General features: G+C 66.9%; 3 protein-coding genes across 3 annotated transcripts; 1 reads left to right on the forward strand and 2 right to left on the reverse strand.

Moving 5' to 3' along the window:
- Positions 1-93: 93 nt before the first annotated feature.
- ALG3 (ALG3 alpha-1,3- mannosyltransferase) lies at positions 94-3,269 on the reverse strand. Its single transcript, XM_075761419.1, has 9 exons — positions 3,119-3,269; positions 2,635-2,734; positions 2,389-2,536; positions 2,044-2,204; positions 1,778-1,898; positions 1,250-1,455; positions 917-994; positions 595-738; positions 94-473 (listed from the first exon to the last, which is right to left on the reverse strand). Exons 1-9 carry the CDS (start codon positions 3,267-3,269, stop codon positions 290-292), a joined length of 1,293 nt encoding a protein of 430 aa, XP_075617534.1. The 3' UTR covers positions 94-289.
- Positions 3,270-3,287: 18 nt separating this feature from the next.
- EEF1AKMT4 (EEF1A lysine methyltransferase 4) lies at positions 3,288-9,334 on the forward strand. The gene is made up of 3 exons (XM_075761420.1): positions 3,288-3,573; positions 4,512-4,795; positions 7,283-9,334. The coding sequence occupies exons 1-3, from the start codon at positions 3,402-3,404 to the stop codon at positions 7,583-7,585; spliced, it is 759 nt and encodes a 252-aa protein (XP_075617535.1). The 5' UTR covers positions 3,288-3,401; the 3' UTR covers positions 7,586-9,334.
- Positions 8,675-12,464, reverse strand: CAMK2N2 (calcium/calmodulin dependent protein kinase II inhibitor 2). The gene is made up of 2 exons (XM_075761421.1): positions 12,201-12,464; positions 8,675-10,009 (listed from the first exon to the last, which is right to left on the reverse strand). The coding sequence occupies exons 1-2, from the start codon at positions 12,367-12,369 to the stop codon at positions 9,939-9,941; spliced, it is 240 nt and encodes a 79-aa protein (XP_075617536.1). The 5' UTR covers positions 12,370-12,464; the 3' UTR covers positions 8,675-9,938.
- Between the last annotated feature and the right edge of the window lie 5,497 nt (positions 12,465-17,961).

Below are 17,961 nucleotides of genomic sequence, written 5' to 3' on the forward strand. Positions count from 1 at the left end.
CTCCCACAGCTCCAGCAGCTGCTCTGCCTCCCCACAGGTGGGGCAGGCAGGGCCATGGCCGTCCCGACACCGTCACGGCACCAGGACACTGCGGCCGGGGAAGGGCCCACAAAGCCCCCTTTATTGGGGAAGTCCTGCCCGACGGGGGTCCCCGCACTGCCCCCCTTTGCAGTTCCAGGGCTCGCAGCCTTCCTGGGATGGCCGAGGGCAGCCTGGGAGCCGGGCTGGGAAAGAGCGGGCAGACGGGGCAGTCCCAGAGGCCAGTTTCCATCATCTGGTGGCCACACTCTCACTGGGCCTTCTTGGAGATGGCTGCGGGCTTCCTGCTCGGCGGGGGGGTGTGCAGCGGCGGGGCCGTGCCGTACCAGAGCTGGAGCAGGACAAGTCCATGGCAGATGTGGAGGGAGAGGGAGCTGCAGACCGTGGAGGGGTAGGTGTTCCAGCAGAGCTCGATCACGCCCAGCAGCAGCACCCTGCAGGGAGGAAAGCTGGGGGTCAGCACAGGAGAGGGGGCACACACCAGCCCCCCTTGGTCCCACACCCCCCCCAGCAGATGCGGGGGCAGGGGGGGTCCCCTTCCCTGGCAGCACGTACTTGGGCATGTGGGCGAGCTTGGCGGTAGGGGTGCACCAGAGTAAGTAGGGCAGCGTGTGGAAATACCAGACGTAGAACTGGTAGTGCAGCGAGCGGCTGCAGCAGACGCCCAGGAAGTTGGAGGAGAAGAGGACGAAGACGATCTGTGCGCTGGCGTTAAGGGAGCAAACGCAGGATCACACCTCTGGCCTCCCCAGCCATACAGCACAGCACAGGCTGGTCTCGACAGCACCGCAGGACTGGAGTCTGTGAACGCCGATCGCAAGGTCAGCCCTGCCCTGCCCTCTCCCCCCGTCCTTGCTGCCCACGCTGCCAAAGGATATTGTTGACAGTCAAGGGAGGGGATGGGTGTTTCCTTTCGGCAGGATCCTTCAGCAGAGCCAGGATGCTCTCTTTGGACCTGAGGGGGAAACACAAACATCAGTCTCAGCTGATGAAAGTCTGTCCCACCCTGCCCTTCCTCCATGAGCCACAATGCCTTGGCAGAGCGCTCCCCGAAACAGAACAGTAACTCCTCCCCCCCACACACCCCCCCACAACCCCAGAACTGCAGCATTCTAGGGGCAGGGGGGTCGTGGACCTGTGTCCTGCACCATGGGGGCTGATGGGAATCAGCTGACAGAAAACAGCACCCATGGGGAATCCCAGGTCTCACCTGTGCCACCGGTGCAGTGCAAAGAGCCCCAGGCCAGCCAGGTGAGCCAGGAGCAGCATGGCGTGGAAAGCTCGATTCTGGAAAACCTCTTCTGGGAGGAAGCGCCAGTTCACTGTCCATTTGAACTGGAACTGGCGGCCCAGGTCAAAGGAGCGGGTCAGGTACCCCACGGGGTTCACCAGCAGGAAGGGCAGCCCCAGAATCACCTGTTGGGAGACACACCAGCCCCCTCGCAGCAGTTGTAAGCCAGGTCTCTATCACCCTCACCACCTCCCGAGAACCCCACTGCCACACGGGGTGACAGGGACAGTCAGCAAAAGATGGAAGCTCTGTGAATCAGATCATTCATCAACCTCCAGCTTGCTGTGTGGGGCCAACTCAGATGGTGGGGCCACTGTCTATCCATCCAGAGGTCTCCAGCCCCCAGGCCAGCCAGGCAGGATGCTGCGATGCAGGCAGGGCAGCCCACTACCCCCTGCTGACGGGGCTGCCAGCCTGCCCCCATAGCCGATGAGAACAGGGACCCACCTGGAGCACGGCACAGATGCAGAGCTTGGGGATACAGCCCAGGAGACCAAACCGTTGGAGGAGGAGGAAGAGAAGTCCAGGGGCAAAGAGCAGGATGTTCATCTTCACGGATACAGCCAGACTGAGTGGGAAGCTGCGTTACCATTGTGCCCCCCCAATGCCCAGGAACCCGCCCCGGCTGAGCGCAGCCTCCTCTCTGGGGCCGAGCTCGCTCATGCACGCAGCACGCCATGGCGAGCAACCCCTGCCTTGCTCCCAGACCTCACCTGAAGAGGAGGCAGCCCCAGGACCAGTGCTCTTCCAGGAAGAGGTTGATGGCGAGGAAGAGAATGGCCATGGCGACTGGGTCATTAAAGAGCCGCAAGACAAAGATGGAGTGGATGCGGTATGAGGCGCAGCACATGAAGAAGAAAACATATGGGGGGACCTTGCAGGGGACAAAGACACGAGGGCAATCAGCAGCCTGTTCTGGACCCTCCGCTGCCACCATGCCCCTCCGAAGCTCAGACCCCAACCCTGACCTCCTGCCCAGCCCCTTTCACCCGGGTGAGGACTCAGCAGAGCAGGAGAGGCCCCGAAGCAGCCAGCGAGGCCCCCCGGCTCCAGGATACCTTGTTGGTTCGGCAATAGATGCGGAAGACGAGGAGGAGGTTGAGGAGGTAGAGTCCGGCGAAGAGGTACTGTGCCAGGCGGATGTCAGTGCCGCGGCCCGTGGCGTAGTACAGGCCCAGGAAGATGTAGACGAAGCCGGCGGGGTAGCTGTGGAGAGATGAGAGCGAGGGGCCGGGCCCTGCTGCCCCCCTGGGACCCCCCGGTCGCCCCCGGTCGCAGGGAGCTCGGCCATCCCCGACACTCACACCAGCGGCCCGGTGTCACCCTTCAGCTGGGTGTAGTCGAGGGTCCCGTTGGCAAAGCCCTCCACCTCCTCCATGTAGGCCTTCCAGTCGATCTCGGTGTCTGTGGGGACGGCCGGGGGGTCGGGCCGGGGGGCACTGCCGGGAGGGCTCCCCCACCTCCAGACCCCCGGCCCCGCCCCGCGCCCCCTCCCTCGCTGTCAGCCGCCGTTCTGGCCCCCCCCCCCCCCCCGCGGGCCCATCCACGGCCCCCGGCCGGGGGATGCTGTCACCCACGCGGGCCGGGGGCAGCCCCGCCACCCCGCCGGCGGGATCACCGCCCCCAGCGCTGCCCAGCCCGGGGACGAGCTGTCACAGCCGGTGGTCTCCGCCCCCCCCCCCCGCGCTGTCCCGGGCCAGCTCCGCCACCTCCGGGCAGGGCTTCCCCCGTTCCTTCCCCCCCCCCCCGCCCCGTCGCCGCCGGGCCCGGCCGGGCCCCGGCACTCACAGGGGACCCTGCGGATGACCCAGAGGTTGACGCCGCCCTCGGCCAGGCAGAGGCAGGCGGCCACCAGCGGGGTGTAGCTGGGCTCCAGCAGCGCCGCCCGCCGCTCCCGCCAGGCCCGCCGCAGCGCCGCCGCCCCCCGCCCCGCCGCCATGGCCGCCCCGCTCCGTGCCGCTCCGTTCCGCGTTTCCGGCCGGAGCGCTTAAGGCGGTGCAACCGGAGAGACCGGAAGCCGCACGTGGGGGGCGCGGGCGGCACGTGGCGCCCGGTGCTTGCCCCGCCCGGCATGGAGCGGCGGCGCGCGCCCGCCGCCAACCGCCGTTACCGGCAGCGCCGCTTCTGGGACGCGCTGTACCGGCAGGAGGGCGCCGAGCCCCGGGAGTGGCTGGGGGGGCTGTCCCGGTTCCTCCCGCAGCTGGAGGCCGAGCTGCGCCCCGGTGACCGCATCCTCGTTCTCGGTACGTGCCCGGTGACCGGAGGAGGGCGGGCGGGGCTCGGGGTCCCGTCGGTGGATTCGCTGGCACCGGCCGCGAGGGGGCGGTGCGGCACGACACCGGGCCGGTACCGGGAGCAGCGCCCGTCCCGGCGGTGCGGGCAGGCGACGGGGTCGGTATAACCGCCCCGTAATCCCGCCTGCGGGCTGATCCGCCGCCGGCCCGGCAGGGCCGCCCCCCGCCCGTGCCGGGCAGGCGGGATTAGGCGGGTGTAATCACCGATCCTGTTAGCGGATCAGCCGCCGCCAGCTGCGCTTAATAGCCCCCAAATCCGCCCCCCCCGCGGGATCCCCCACCACCCCCGGGGAGCGGCTGGGCCCCAGCGGAATGGCTCCCCGGGGGGGGGGGGGGGGGGCTCTCCCGGTGCCCGTCGCACCGGCGGGCCCGTGTCCTGCTGGGGCTGGCCGGGCACCGGCCGGGCAGGGTGCTGGTCCCCTGGGACAGCTGTCCCTCCGCCCGTCTGTCTGTCCATCCCTCCCTCCCTCCCTCCCTCCGGCCCGGTTAAGCCCCCCCAGATGCTGCACACGCTGCCCTAATTTGCCCCTGGCCCCTGACCCACAGCAGGCTCTTGGGGGGCACGGCCAGGGGGAGGACTGGGGCCCCCCTCCCCCCCTTCCCTGCCTCCAGCATCCCCAGTCCCGGGGCGGGGGGATCTGGTGTGCGGGGGGCTGCGCTCGCCCTGTGGTCCCACAGGGCCGGGACCCCAAAGCACCCACCTTGCAGGAAGGGGGTAATTAAGAGCTAGCCCAGCACTCACTAATTAGCAGCAAGGTGATGACCTGCTCCCTCTCTAGCTGCCCCAGCCCATCCGCGCCCTTCCCTGGGTCCGAGGGAGCAGGGTTAGGGTGTAGGCAGCCCCCCCCGGGGCACCCCGAGCCCCAGCTGAGCCGTGACCCGCGCAGGCTGCGGCAACAGCGCCCTGAGCCACGACCTGCACGAGCTGGGCTACACCGACGTCACCAGCATCGACTTCTCTCCCGCCTGCATCGCGGCCATGCGCGCCCGCTACGCCTGCTGCCCCGGCCTGCGCTGGGCCGTCATGGACATCCGCGCCCTCGCCTTCCCCGACGCCACCTTCGACGTGGTGCTGGAGAAGGGCACCCTCGACGTGCTGATGGTGGAGGAGACCGACCCGTGGGACGTCTCGCCCCAGGCGACTGCTGCGATGCACCGGGTGCTGGCGGAGGTACGGGGTGGGGGGAGCTGGGCGGGGTGGCAGGGGGTGGACCCCATCCCCATTTGGGGTGGGTGAAGGTGCAGGACATCGCCTCGCCGCCCTGCTTCCCTGGGGATGCCCCAGCCGGTGCCTCTTTGCCCCGCCACCCCCCAACCCCCCCCCAGCTGGTGGTACCCTGCAAAGGGGCACCCGGGGGCGCCCGGCACCTCTCCCGCTCCATTGCCTTCTCTCCAGGGGGGTGGATGGAGCAGAGCGTGTCCCCGGGGACCCTGGGTCCAGCTGGGGGACTGGGTGTCCCCCCTTTGTATTTGTACTCTAAATATGAAGGGGTGGCAGAAAAAATGGGCCCCGTCCTGGCACGGGTGGCTGTAGGGGCACCCAAGGGTGCCTGGAGGGACACACCGAGGTGGCCCTGCCCACCCAGGGCAAGGTGACGACCGCGGGGCTGTGACAGGCTCTCACCCCCCCTGCACCCGCTCCAGCTTCGATCTCATTAGCCGGGGTCCCCATCATCCGGTCCGGGGTTGCCATGGCAACCTCCGTCAGCATCGACAGGGCTGTGGCGTTGCCAAGGGGACAGGCGATGCCTCCAGGCCCCAGTTAATTGGCGGAGGCAGGGACGGGATTGAACCTTCCCCGGCACAGGGGTGCGGGTCCCGGCACAGGGGTGCAGGTCCCGGCACAGGGGTGCGGGTCCCGGCAGCCTCCCCTGCCCCAGGGGAATAACTGCGAGGGTAACTAATCGCTGCGCCCGCCTGGCGCTCGTGGGTGTGGACGCAGTCGGGGTGCTGGGAAGGTGCTGGTGGCTGCTGCCCCCACCCCTGTCCTTTCTTGCCCCCCTGAGCCCGGGAGGGAGCGGGACCCCCGGTGCTGTGGGCAACAGGTCTGTCCTCACCATCGGGGCCCTGCCCTGCCAGCACTGCTGCCTGTCCTTGTCATTTGGCCAAACGGCGAGGATTTAGCTCTTTTTTTTTTCCCTTTTATTTTTTTTCCCTTTTTAATCCCCCACTCAATCCCTGCCCTCCCCCAGTATTGCCGGGCACCAGCCTCTGCCTGTGGATGGTCCCTGCTGTCCTTGTCCCCGGGGGTTTTTGCGGGGCATTCCCACCCACTTACTGCTTTGCCAGTCCTTCCACGGGGGTCCGGCTGTGGCTGGCACCCCCTTTTTCGCCCCCCACCTCCCGTTCTCATGGAGGAGCCTCAATCTTTCACAGCCTCTGTCCTGCCCTCCCTGGGCAGGGGGGGGGGACGTAAGGACCTGAAAATCTGCCCTGCCTGCGGGGATGCCCTGGGGACAGCCCTGTCCCGGTGATCTGGGGGCGATGGGTTGGTGCCAGAGCGGGGAGCAGCTGCCCTCGCCCCCCCGTGCCGGCCAGCGGATGGGAAGGTTTCCTGCGCCCGTCTCTAAGCAACGGCCATCAGTGCTCTGTTCACGAGGGATGGGATGCCTCTCCTCTGGCTCCAGCCGGAGATCCCTGCCTGCCCCCAGCCCTGGGGACCCCCCCCCGCCCCGTGCCTGCGAATTGGGAAGCCGTGGGGTCTTTCCAGGACAGATGCATCCGGTGCTTTGCAGGAGGAGTGCTGAGCTGGGTGCTGGGGGGGGGGAGGGGATGCAGAGACCTGCCTTCCCCTTTTTTTGGCCAAAACCACTAAGGTTTGGTTCAAAAGCCCCCACTGCAGTGGGGGACGCACACACACAGGCTGCCTGCTCCCCGCAGGAGCTTCCTGGCAGGATTAAACCAGAGCTCGGGAAACACCCCCCCCCTTGGCCCCCAGCCCTCTCCCCTGCTGCAGTGGCTCTCTGCCCTTGCCGGGGGGTGGGAGGGGTGACTCTGGGGGTATCCCTGCCTGGGGTGGGATGCTGGCGGAGGGGGGGGGGGTGCTGGCTGGGGGGCTGCCTGCCCGCCCTGGGCGCTGCCTTTGCATGCCAAGCACGCGAGCGCTGGCCGTAAAAGCCTTTTGACATTGGATAAAGCCAAGCAAGAAAATTGATGTTCTTTTCCATCCTGTTAGCGGGGGCTTAGTTCCAGCGGGGAGAAAATGGTGATTAAAAGGGTCGAGTCCATTCCCATCCAACCCCCCCCACACACACCTCAGATGCTGGGTGGCACTGGGTGCCACGGGGAGGGGTGCGTGGTATTGGGGTCCCATGCTGCTCTGGGGGGGGCCCTGTGCCCGGGAGGGTGAAGCTTTTCCCTGTGCCAGGGTTGGGTCTCTGTGCCGTCTGCTGTGGATGAGGGCAAAGAGTTTTGGGGTGCGGGGAGGGGTTGTGCATGGGGACCCCTGTTCCCCTTTGCCATTGGGTTGCAGGTGGTCTGGGGACATGTCAGAACCAGGGAGGGGACAAGGTTAGGATGGGAGATTTGGGGGTGCCATGGGAAAGGTTGGGGGCGATCTTTGGCAGGTGGTGATGGGGATTCCTGGGGATGGGGCCATCCTTGCCGGATGGGGTGAACCTCACTGTGTGTGTCCCCCATTCTGGGGGTTTTGCCACAGGTGAGCCGGGTGCTGCGCCCAGGGGGCCGCTTCATCTCCATCACCTTCGCCCAGCCCCACTTCCGCAAGCCCCACTATGCCCAGGAGGCCTTCGGCTGGTCCCTGCGCCACGCCGCCTGCGGGGACGGGGACGCCAGCGCCTTCCATTACTTCCTCTACGTCATGCGCAAGGGGCAGCCCCTGGACCCCTCTGACCTGGCCCTGGGGCGCCGGCTGCACCAGCCCCCCCCACCCCCTGCCCCGCCACCACCCGCTGCCCCCCCGGACAACGATGAAGACTATCTCCTTGCCATCCAGCTGTGACCAGGGCGGGGGGGGGGAGGGGGGTGTCTTCCCTGTCTTCCTGCCCACCCAGTAAAGCCTTAAGCTGCTCCACCCTCATGGGTGGGGGACGGGGAACCAGTGCGTTTGCCCCCCCCCCCCCCGGCTGCCCAGTGATGTGAGGAATAGCAGGAAGGGGGGGCTGGCCCCTCCCAGGGGCAATGGGATGCTCTGGGGAGCGGGAAATGCTGTTCCCCCCCCCTCCCCGGCCCTTCTCTCGCATGGCTGGAGAGCAGCCAGGGCTCCAGGCTTTGCAGCCGGTAATGAAACCAAATCGGGTTTAATTCCACCCATCCATCCCTGTGGGGAGCTCTCCCCCCCGGCAGAGGCTGTGGGCAGGATGGGGCTGCTGGCACTGGGTGCAGGTGGTAGGACGGGGAGGTCCCTGCTGCCCCTCGTCCTGCCACGGGACCCCCAGACCAGCTTCCTGGGCCATGGGGGTGCACAAGGGCACAGTGTCCTTGTCACCCCCAGGCAGGGAGGGGGGGGAAATCCGGGTTGGGACGTGCCAGTGCAGGGCTGGGGCCACTGCGGGGTGCATGTGCAGGCAGAGTGGCACGTCCGCCCCCGTCCCCCTCCATCCCCGCTCCTGGCTGCGGTGACGACCCTGGTGTGCCACACACACCCGGCCCGTGTCTGCCCGTGCCTGGGGCCGACGGCGCGGTGACAGGTGTGTGCCGGGGCTGGTGACAGGCGTGCCACCGTGTGCCGGCAGGGCTGGCTCTGCACGGGTGCTGGTGTGGCGGCTGCAGCGGGTGCTACCGGGGGTGTCCCCAGGGACTGTTTGGGCACTAAACCCCCGGGGGGTGGGTGATGCTGGGGGGCACAGAGAGGACCCCTTCTTGGAGGGACAGCGGTAACGTATCGAGGAGGCGTGACCGCTGGGTGCTATTTCTGGCAAAAGGCGTATGTGGGTCAGCCGGTGGCTCCCCCCGCGCCGGGAGCTGGCGAAGGATTCTGGGGTCAGCCTCCCCCCCACATGCCGTGCCACCCCATCCCGCAGGCACCCCGAAAACCAGCTGGTGCCTGGGAGGGACAGAAAGGAGCAGGTGAACGCCGGCCTCGCCTCGGTACATGAATGTATTTTATTCATCGCATTTTGTTCACCAGTACAGTGAAAAATGGCATTTAAATTTACAATGGATCATTCGTAGAGCATCATGACACAAGTATCTTTTTTTTCCTTTTTTTTTTTATGTTTTTTTCTTGGTTTTGTTTTTTGTTTGGTTTTTATTTTTGTTGTGGTTTTTTTTTTTTTGCGTCGTCGTCTCCATAAATGCCACTCGTAGGTTATTGAAAAAGATGACGAGTTTCTCATGCACATCAGACCCCCCAAGAAGCTTCTTAAAAAATAAAATTAAATTAAAGTACAAAATTAAAAACAACGACTCAGGCCGGTCCCTGCCCTCCCCGCTCCCCCCCCCTCCCCGGCCCCACTACCCTCAAGCGAGGGGCAGCACCGGGACCCCCCCAGCACGCGCAGCTGGCCCGAAGGGCTTTGGCCCTGGCGCTGCTGGGAGGGGACTGCGGCGGCCGGTGGTGCTGCCAAACCCTCCGGCCGGTCCCGCTGCTGGCGGTGGGGGTCGGGCTGGGGGTCCCCGCTCCCCTCCCCACACCTTCGGCTTTCCTTGCGCTCCCTCCACCTTTCTCACCCTCCCCTTTATTCCCCCCCTTCGGTTTTTTCTTCTTTTTTTGTCTTTTTTTTTCTTATGGAAAAAAATATGAACCATTTTTTGTTTGTTTGTTTGTTTGTTTTCCCGATGCGGTTACTTCAACATCTCAACGTCAGCAGATCGTTTTTAACAAAGATTCGGATATAAAAATACAAATATGAGGAGTTTCTGTTTAAAAAGAAGCGTGCCGGAGTGGTGGGGCTGACCCTCGGCCCCAGGACCGGGTGCCCGGGCCACCAAGCTCATGCAAAAAACGATGGAGCAAAAAATGTCTCTGGACAGCAGCGCTCCCCCCTCCCCGCTCGTGGGGCCGGATCCACCCCGGGATTCGGGGGGACACACACACACACATCCCCCCCCCCCCGCCAAGGAGGATGGAGGGGGGACGTGCCGCGGAGCGGGGGGCTGGACCCTCCCCGGGGAAGGGGGGGGTCTTTGCCCAGGGTGGGGGGCTCGGCGGGTGTCCTCCCCCCCCGGGGGAGGCGGAGGGGTAAAGTGCATGGCTCGGGGGGGTGGTGGTGGCCGCAGAGCCCCCCCTCCGGGCCGGGGAGGGGGGGGCAGGGGCATGGCCTCCCCCTCCTGGTCGGCGGCCCAGCCAGCATGCAGGGCCGGGCGGGCTGGGGGCAGGGCACGGCCTGCGGGTCCTGGCGGCGGGTCCCGGCTTACACCCCCGGCGGCGACTTCTCCGTCATGCCCTTGAGCACCTCGTCTATCCGGTCATCCTCGATCACCACTGCGGGGACAGGCGGGGGGGGGGGGCAGGTTGGCGAGGGGACGCACGCCCAGGCTCTGGCCCCCCCCAACCCTCGGCCGCCCCAGGAGGGCTCCACGTGTGCCCCCCCCCCCCCCCAATGCTGGGGAGCAGGGCGAAGGGGCGCAGCTGGGTGCAATGGGGGGGGGGGGGAATCGCCCCCCCCCCCCCCGTCCGGCTTGGGTAGGGGCAGCATTCCCCCCCCCCCCCCCCGCAGCCAGCCGGCCGGCTCTGGATGGGTGGTTTGGGAAGGGGGGGCAGGAAAGACCAGGAAGGACCCCCCCTCCTCTCTGCGGCAGGCGCTGATGAGAGCAACAGGACTGGAATGGGTAATGACCCGGGGGGGGGGGGGCAATGCCAGCTCGGCGGGGGTGGCAGCCAGACCCCTGTCAGCATCACCCGCTGCGCAGGACACCCCCCCCCAAACCATCGGCATCACCGCCGGGGGAGCCGGACAGCCCCCTCAGCATAGCGGCTGCGTGGACCCCCACCACCAGCAGCACCATGGGGGGCTGCACAGCCCCCCCGTCAGCATCCCCCTCCAGAGACCCCCCCCGTCAGCATCACCCGCTGAGCAGCCCCCCCTTCCCCAAATCAGCAGCACCACTGGGAGGCTGGACAGACCCCCATCAGCATCACCATCGGGGGGCTACACAGACACCCCCCCACACACAACATCCACCAGCTGGGCAGATTCCCCTCACCAGCAGCCTCAGGGGTGGTGGACAGGCAGCTCCCCCCCCCCCCAATCACTACTGGGGTGCTCAGCAATCCCCCACCACCATCCTGGGGATGGATTGGCCAGACTACCCCCCCCCATCACCAGCATCACCTGGGGAGCAGCCAGACCTCCCCCCCATCACCACCGAAGGGGAACTGGCCCCCCCATCACCTCCGGGGGGGCTGCTAGACCCAGCCACCACCGCCGCAAAGGGGGTCAGGTGGAGCAGGCAGCAGCTCATCCCCCCTCGGGGCTGGGGTGTATTTGTGCTGGGGGGGGGGGGGGGCTGTGTTCCCCCCCTCCCTTTTGCCCCTGCAGCTCAAGGAGGGTGTTTGCTTACGGGGGTCCCCCAAGCAGCTGGGGTGGGGGCTGCAGGGAAGGCAGGGACCATTCTTGGGGGTCCCCAAGGCACTGGGGAGGATCGATGGTGACAGATTGGGGGCCGGGGGGGCGAGGGCATTTATTTGGGTCCTGATGGAAGCAGGGAAGCGGCTGATAGGGGTCTCTGCAGCAGGCAGTAAAGCGCGGATGGGGGGGGCACACAGGTTCATGGAGTCCTGGGGGGACACTGAACTGCGGGGGGGATGTTTGTTGATCAGCATCGCCGGCGGCTGCTGATAGGGGTCTCTGCGGCAGGCGGAAATGTTGAGGGAGAGAGGTTGCTGGGGCTGGGGGGGCTTATTTATAGGGATGAGGGGGGGCAGTCCAAGGGGATATGGGGGCAATCCCAGCGGTGATGAAGAGCAGTTCCGGGGGGGTCCCGGGGGCATTCGCGGCTGTGCCAGGGGGCAGCCCCAGGGATGCTTGAGGATAGTCCCGGGGGCAGCCCCAGGGATGCTGCGGGGTGTGTGGGGCAGTGCTGGGGGGACAGCGCTGGTGTCTGGAGCTGGGGACGGGGCGGGGGGGGGGCCTGGCGGGTCTAGGGCAGTGCCGGGTGCCAGTCGCAGAACTGGGGGTCCCAGGGATGGCAGCGGTCCCGGGGGGGGGGGGGGGGGGGGCAATGCCGGGCATGCTGGGGGGCAGTGCCGGGGGTGCCAGGGAACAGTGCCGGGGCTGCAAGGCAGAGCCGGGAGTCCCAGGGATGCTGTGGGGCGATGCCGATGGTGCCGGGGGGCAGTGCCAGGGATGCACCGGCCGGGGAGCCGGGGATGCAGGGGCAGAATCGAGGGTCCCGCGGATGATGTGGGGCGGCGCTGGGGATGCCGGGGAGCAGCGGCGGGGATGCTGCAGGGCAGAACCGGGGGTCCCGGGGCAGAGCCGGGGATGGAAAGGCAGATCCGGGCGTCCCGGGGATGCCGTGGGGCAGCGCTGGGGATGCAAGAGCCGGTGCTGGGGATGCCGGGGATGCCGCAGGGCAGATGCGGGGGTCCCGGGGATGCCGTGGGGCGGCGCCGGGGATGCCGTGGGGCTGAGGCGAGGGTCGGGGGGCAGAGGCGGGGGGTCGGGCGGTACCTCTCTTGGCGCGGCCGATCTGTCCCAGCTTGGGGGGCCGCTTGCCCTGGTTGCCCCCGAAGAAGGCGTTGGTGTCCTGCAGGCGGCAGCTGAAGGGCAGCTCCCCCGCCTCGGGCTCGGCGCCGTAGCGGCCCACCTTGTCCTCGCCGTAGGGCAGCACCTGCGACATGGCGGGGCCGAGCGGGCCGAGCCGCGCCGCGCCGAGCCGGGAGCCGGTCTGCGGCGGCGGCGGCGGCGGCGGGGAGGAAACCCGGGCGGAAGGATGAAGTCATGCATCCGGGGGGAGCGGGGACCCCCCCGGCGGGGGGCGGCTCCGGAGCGCCGCGGCCCGGTACGGCCGGTACGGGGACAGGGACCCCTGCGGCTGGTGCCCGGTGCCCACCCGGGTTGGGACGGGGGGACCCCCGCCCCAGCCCCTGCCCCGTCCCCAGCACAGGCCGGTCCCCTCGGCACAGCTTTGCCGGGGTGGTCGCCCCGACTCGGGGGTGCCCCTAAACACGGGGTGCCCCTGCGGAGCGGGCAGCCCTTGGCACGGCCGGGTACCCCCGCGTCAGGCAGCCGAGGACCACCAGGCACAGCTGGGCCCTCCCCCAGCACACCGAGGTGATGCCAAACGAGCCACCAACACCCCGCTCCGGTCCCCCAGACCACCCCCAGCCCCCCCAGCACAGCTCCCAGCCTCCTGCAGCCCAGCAGGCTCAAGCCCCCCGTGCCAGCTCCCACCCTGGGTCTCCCCAGGTTGCCCCCAGCCCTCCACTTGTGCCCCTTGCCCAACACCCCCCCAGGCACCGCCTCCCACAGCCCCCCCCAGTGTCAGGGTCCCACACCGGTCCTGCCCCAGCCCCTGATGGTCCCCTTGGCCCCCCCATGTGTGGGTCACTGCACACACATGTGCATGCATACGTACACATGTGCCCATTTGCCTATATTTGAGGGGGCACGCGGGTGTGATTCTGCAGATGCTCGAGAGCGTGGTCACGTAGGAGCCATGCCCCAGGATGCCCCTTGCTCTGTGGTTTGGCCCTTCCCTGGGGGGGTCTCTGCGGACAAGGGGAAGGGGAGCCATCCCCCATGGAGACTTGCCATGTGTCAGCAAGGAGAGACCTATGAGAGTGCCACCCGCAGAGCCCCGTTTGTGTCCCCTCTGCACACCCCTACCCAGACCCACCCTAACCCTCCTGCATTTTTCCACTGCCAGGGCACTGATTGCACTAACTGGCATCGGTGGCCCTGAGCAGCCTCACCTGGGACCCCCCATCCTGGTCACCTGGGGTGGGGGGCTATTTAAGCTCAGGTTGGGGCTGCTGCTCCTTGTTTGAGGTGTGGGTACAGCCCTGGTCCCTGGATCTGGTGAGTGAGTGGGTGGGTGATGATGATACAAGTTGGTTGGAGAGGGCCACCCTGTCATAGGGCAGCCCTGTTCCTCCTGCTGCCTCCCATCCAGGCCCCAGTGCTGGTGGGGGTGTGCTGGGTTGCAGCAAAGCCAGAGCCCTGCGTGGCAGCAGCACTTGCCAGCCCCATGAGAATTTCCCTCTGGGTGTCTCGAGGGAGCAAGAGTGGGGTTTTACAGACAGCCCCATGGTCCATCTCTCCATGCTAACATCTCCATGGCCTGAGATCCTGTTGAAAGGTGCTGCAGAACGTCAGCCTGGCTGGTCCATGCAAGAGGACAGGTACTTCTATTTCGGGAAGGCTCAGCCATGCCTTTCCCTTTGTGCTGGGCTCTGCAGAGCACTGATCCCCGCTGTCCCCTCCCAGAGCAGAGACGGGGATGGGCAGGGCAGCGGTGCCCGCTCTCCTGCCTTTGCTGGGGAACCAGCTTGAACTTTTTCATGTGACGGCTTCCGCTCCTGCAAAAAGCGCCTGGGAAAATAGGCGAGAGGCCCACGCTGAGATGTGGCCTGCTTTTCCCGTTGCTGAGCCCACGTGCCGCTGCCCGTGGGCAGGGACAGGCAGGCCGTGGCACGCGCAGGGCCGGGGGTGAGCGAGAAGAGGAGCAGATGGGCTGTGTGGGATGTGAGGGGGGCCGGTGCTGCGCTCCAGGAGGGTTTCCAGCCCGGCAGGCTCCTGCAGAGAGGCTTGAGAGGGGTCACCCTGGGAATGGCCCCGCTTATCCCACACCTGTATCTGTACACTGCTTTGCCCCCAGAGGAGCTGCTTAGCTTGGCTATGGTTTGGGGGGGAGCTCTGTGGGGCTGGCTGGGGTTTGGGGGTGTGGGAGAGACCCTCCACCCAGTCCAGGCAGGAGGAGGGATGGATTCGTGCTGGCGTAGCTGAGCTGGAGGTGGGACAGGGCAGCACTGCGGCTCTGGGCACTGCATCTCCTTGGGACACCCCTAGTCTCTGGCTCCCCAAGGGTGCTGCTGGCCATGCATCCCTGGGGGGAGAGGTACCAGAGACCTGAACTTGGGTGGGTGGGCAGGGGAGTGCAGGAAGGACCCCACTCTCATCCCCTGCCAGTGCATCCCCCCATGGTGAGCCGGACCACGTGCCCTCCTTCCCCTGGCTCTCATCCCACCTTCGTTATCTGCCTTTTAGCAGCCACGTAATCTCCTTTCTCGCTTCCTCTGCAGCCTTTTGTCGGACACAGCTCCAGTGGGAAGAAGGGGTGGTGGGAGCAGGAAGCAGGTGTCTCTTCCTGCCCTGGCTCCTTAAACCTGGGCTGCAGCCCCCAAGCTGGGACACCTTGCAGGTGATGCAAGGGCTGGGGGTCAGCTGTGACCCCCCCTGGGGTGGATATGGGGCTGGACGGGGTGCACGCAGCTGGGCTCCCAGCTGCAGTAAGGCTGGCCATGGAGATGGTGCTGCAACTCTTGGCCGCAGGTGATGCTCTGGGAGCCCACCGGCACCTGCCGTGACCAAGCCCCACAGCTGGATGCTGCCCCTGAGCCCTGCACTCTTGGTGGGGATTCGGGTGCTGGCTCTGGGTGCTTTGATAGAGGTGAGGGGTTTCCTGGCTGTGACCAGAGCTTCCAGTGGTTTTACGGTGGAGAAACACCCTGTGCGTGTGCTAGTGGCTCGTGGTGGGATGTGTCCTGCTCAGGCTCTGCAGGGACGCCCTGGCAGCGAGAGCTGGACTGGATGGGAGAATCCGGTGGTCCCCAAGGCCTGGCAGGGATGGGGTCAGTGGCCTGGCAGTCAGTGGCTTGATGCCACGGGGCTCAGAGGAAGCAGGAGGCATCAGCCACCAGACCCTGGGCTTTCTCTGGTGCAGGTCTGGGAGCTGTCAGCGCTGTCATCCGGGGCTGGGAGCACCGGGGCTGGCCCCACAGGGCTGGGGGCTGCAGAGGCGTGCCTGGAGGCCGGCCCTGGTGCCTCCATCTGTGCCGCTTTCAGCCCTGCCAAGAAACGTGAAATGGCACTTCTGCTCCGCGGTGGTGGCAGCTGCGGCCTGGGGGGCCTCGCCGAGCGCCAGCTCCCCGCTGTCGGCATCACGGCTCTCTGAGCACCCGGCCCCGGTCCAGTGTGGGGGACCGGTACAGATCACCGGTGAGGTCGGGGATGTCTCCCCTTGGCTATTGCTGCCAGCTGTCGGTAGCCAAGCGGCTCCTGGGAGGCAGAGCCCAGGTGGGGATGCCGCTCTGCGTGCTGCCTGGCAGCTCCTTTGCACGGGTGTTTTGGGGGAGTGGAGACACACACCCGGGCTGGGTGCAGGCAGTGCCAGTGGCCGTGTGTGCCAATGGCCACGTGTGCCGATGGCTGTGGTGGCCCTCCTCACTGTAGTGAGGAGGTGTTAGGGGACAAGGGACAGGCATCCTGCTCGGCAGCTGTGCTGCGGGTGAGCCCAGGGCAAGCGTGGGACAGTGGCCAGTTCCTCGCCCTGTGCTGTCCCCGCAGCCAGTCATGTGGGAAGACGAGGCCAAAAAGCCCTCCCTGGAGGGAAGGAACCTTTCCCAGGGAGGAAGGGCTCCAGCCTTCACAGGAGAGCTGGGGCCAGCCAGCAGGTTGTCGCTAGTGAGATGAGTTTGTCTGTCTTGGCACACAGCCTGGCTTCGGGAAGAGGATGCTCCCAGGGGGATTCCGATTGTGAGCTGGGGCAGGTGGAAGGGGGATGGCACTGTCCCCATCCCTCACACGAGCTCCCCAGCACACAGCCACAGTCCCAGCGATGCCGTGGCTGCATCTGAGCAGACGGAGCACCCCCAGCCCACTGCATGGGGCAGGGGCTTCACAGAGGGTCCTTTGCCTAGACCTGAGGGGGGGAGCAGGAGGGTGGGAGAGGCTGACCCCGGGGGGGGGGGGTGAACAGTCCTGCTGGGGTGCGAGGCTCCGTCCTTGTCTGTCACCACATCGCCGGTCACCATGACAACAGAGGGGGAGGCAGGCGGGAGTGGGCTGGCAGCCTTGGGGGGTGGGGGCCACGGGTTGGCACCCACAGGGACCCAGCGGCGGGGGGCAGCAGCTGGCAGGATGCCTGGGTCCCTCTTGGGCCCTGCGTGCTGGGCAGAGCTCAGCCTGGGCACTGTGAGCTCCCTGCTGTCCTCCCCCAAACCAAAAATCCCTGGCGGGGAGGGACGGACGGACATGGACACACACACACACACACACGGGCAGTGGGTTCATCTGGGGGGTGCAGGCGCTGCGGCACGGCCGGGCAGCCTCTGTGCCGGGTGGTTTGGCGTGGTGAGGCTTTGGCTGGCGGTGAGCTGAGCGGTTGAGTCACGCTGCTGCCCAGAGTGGTGCCAGGCAGGGCTGCTCAGCAGGGTCTGCGTGTCCAGGCCGGTGGCCTCCTTGGGGTGGCAGACACCCCGGGTGGGGGGGGGAGGTACAGGGTATGGCTGTGCCCCAGCACGGGGTGGCACCCTCCCCATGTTCCTCCAGCACCAGGGATGTGTCCCCTGCCCCAGGCACCCTCAGCACTCATGGGGACAGGTGGCTGCAGGTCCCTCTCTAGCTGTCCCCATCCCTGGCTGGCTGCCAGGCCCCGGGGAACGAGGCGAGCAGTCTTGGGGAGCACGAGCACCCGCCGCCCTCCCCGACCCACGCGCCCACTCGCGCCAGCAGCTCTTGGCACACGGGGAGTGTGTTCCTGGCAGCCCAGCCTTCTCCCATCTGGTATTTATCGCCTTCCCGAAATTCCTCCTGCTGCGGGGAGGATGCCCGGTTCTCGGGGGGGGACCCAGGCCCCACTGCTCACTCTGCAGCATGGCAGTCACCATGCTGGCACAGGGAAGAGGTCAGGCTGAGACACTGGAGGGGTATGGAGGAAGGGACCTCCCCCCCGCCTCCAAATGCATGTGGGCCCTGGGAGGTTTCACTGGGTGCTCTGGGGCATCATGGCTGGCCACAGGCCCTGGGGGCAACGCCACAGGGCCACCTTCACCCCAAGCAAGCTCCCAGTCCCAAACTGGTGGCAATGGGGGCTGCTGCCCCAGGGAGGGAGCACATCACCCCCACCCCAACACTGCTGTCTGGCTGCCAGAGCTCTTCCAGTGCTGCTCCCCACCCCAAATCCTGGGTGCCCCAAAGCCGCAGGAGTCAGGAGAGCCCGTGGGTTGCCTGGGCAACTGCAGCCAGGCAGTGATGGGGAGCGGTCCAGGGGAGCGGTTGCCATGGAGACTGGAAGAGCATGATCGCCTTGGCAACAGTCCTGTTCACCCCCCCTCTTCCAGGCTGTATCCTAAGGAGGTGCACCCTGGCCAGGGGCTCTCTGCCCACCACCCACCAGTGAGTGTGCATCCGGGCCAGCTCTCTGGGGCAGAGCCTCGGCTACCGGCGCATCCCCTGACCCCTCAGCGCAAAGGAAGAGGCGAGGCCGAGC

Source organism: Balearica regulorum, chromosome 9 (genome assembly GCF_011004875.1).
Source record: "Balearica regulorum gibbericeps isolate bBalReg1 chromosome 9, bBalReg1.pri, whole genome shotgun sequence".
Taxonomy (NCBI): Eukaryota; Metazoa; Chordata; class Aves; order Gruiformes; family Gruidae; genus Balearica; species Balearica regulorum.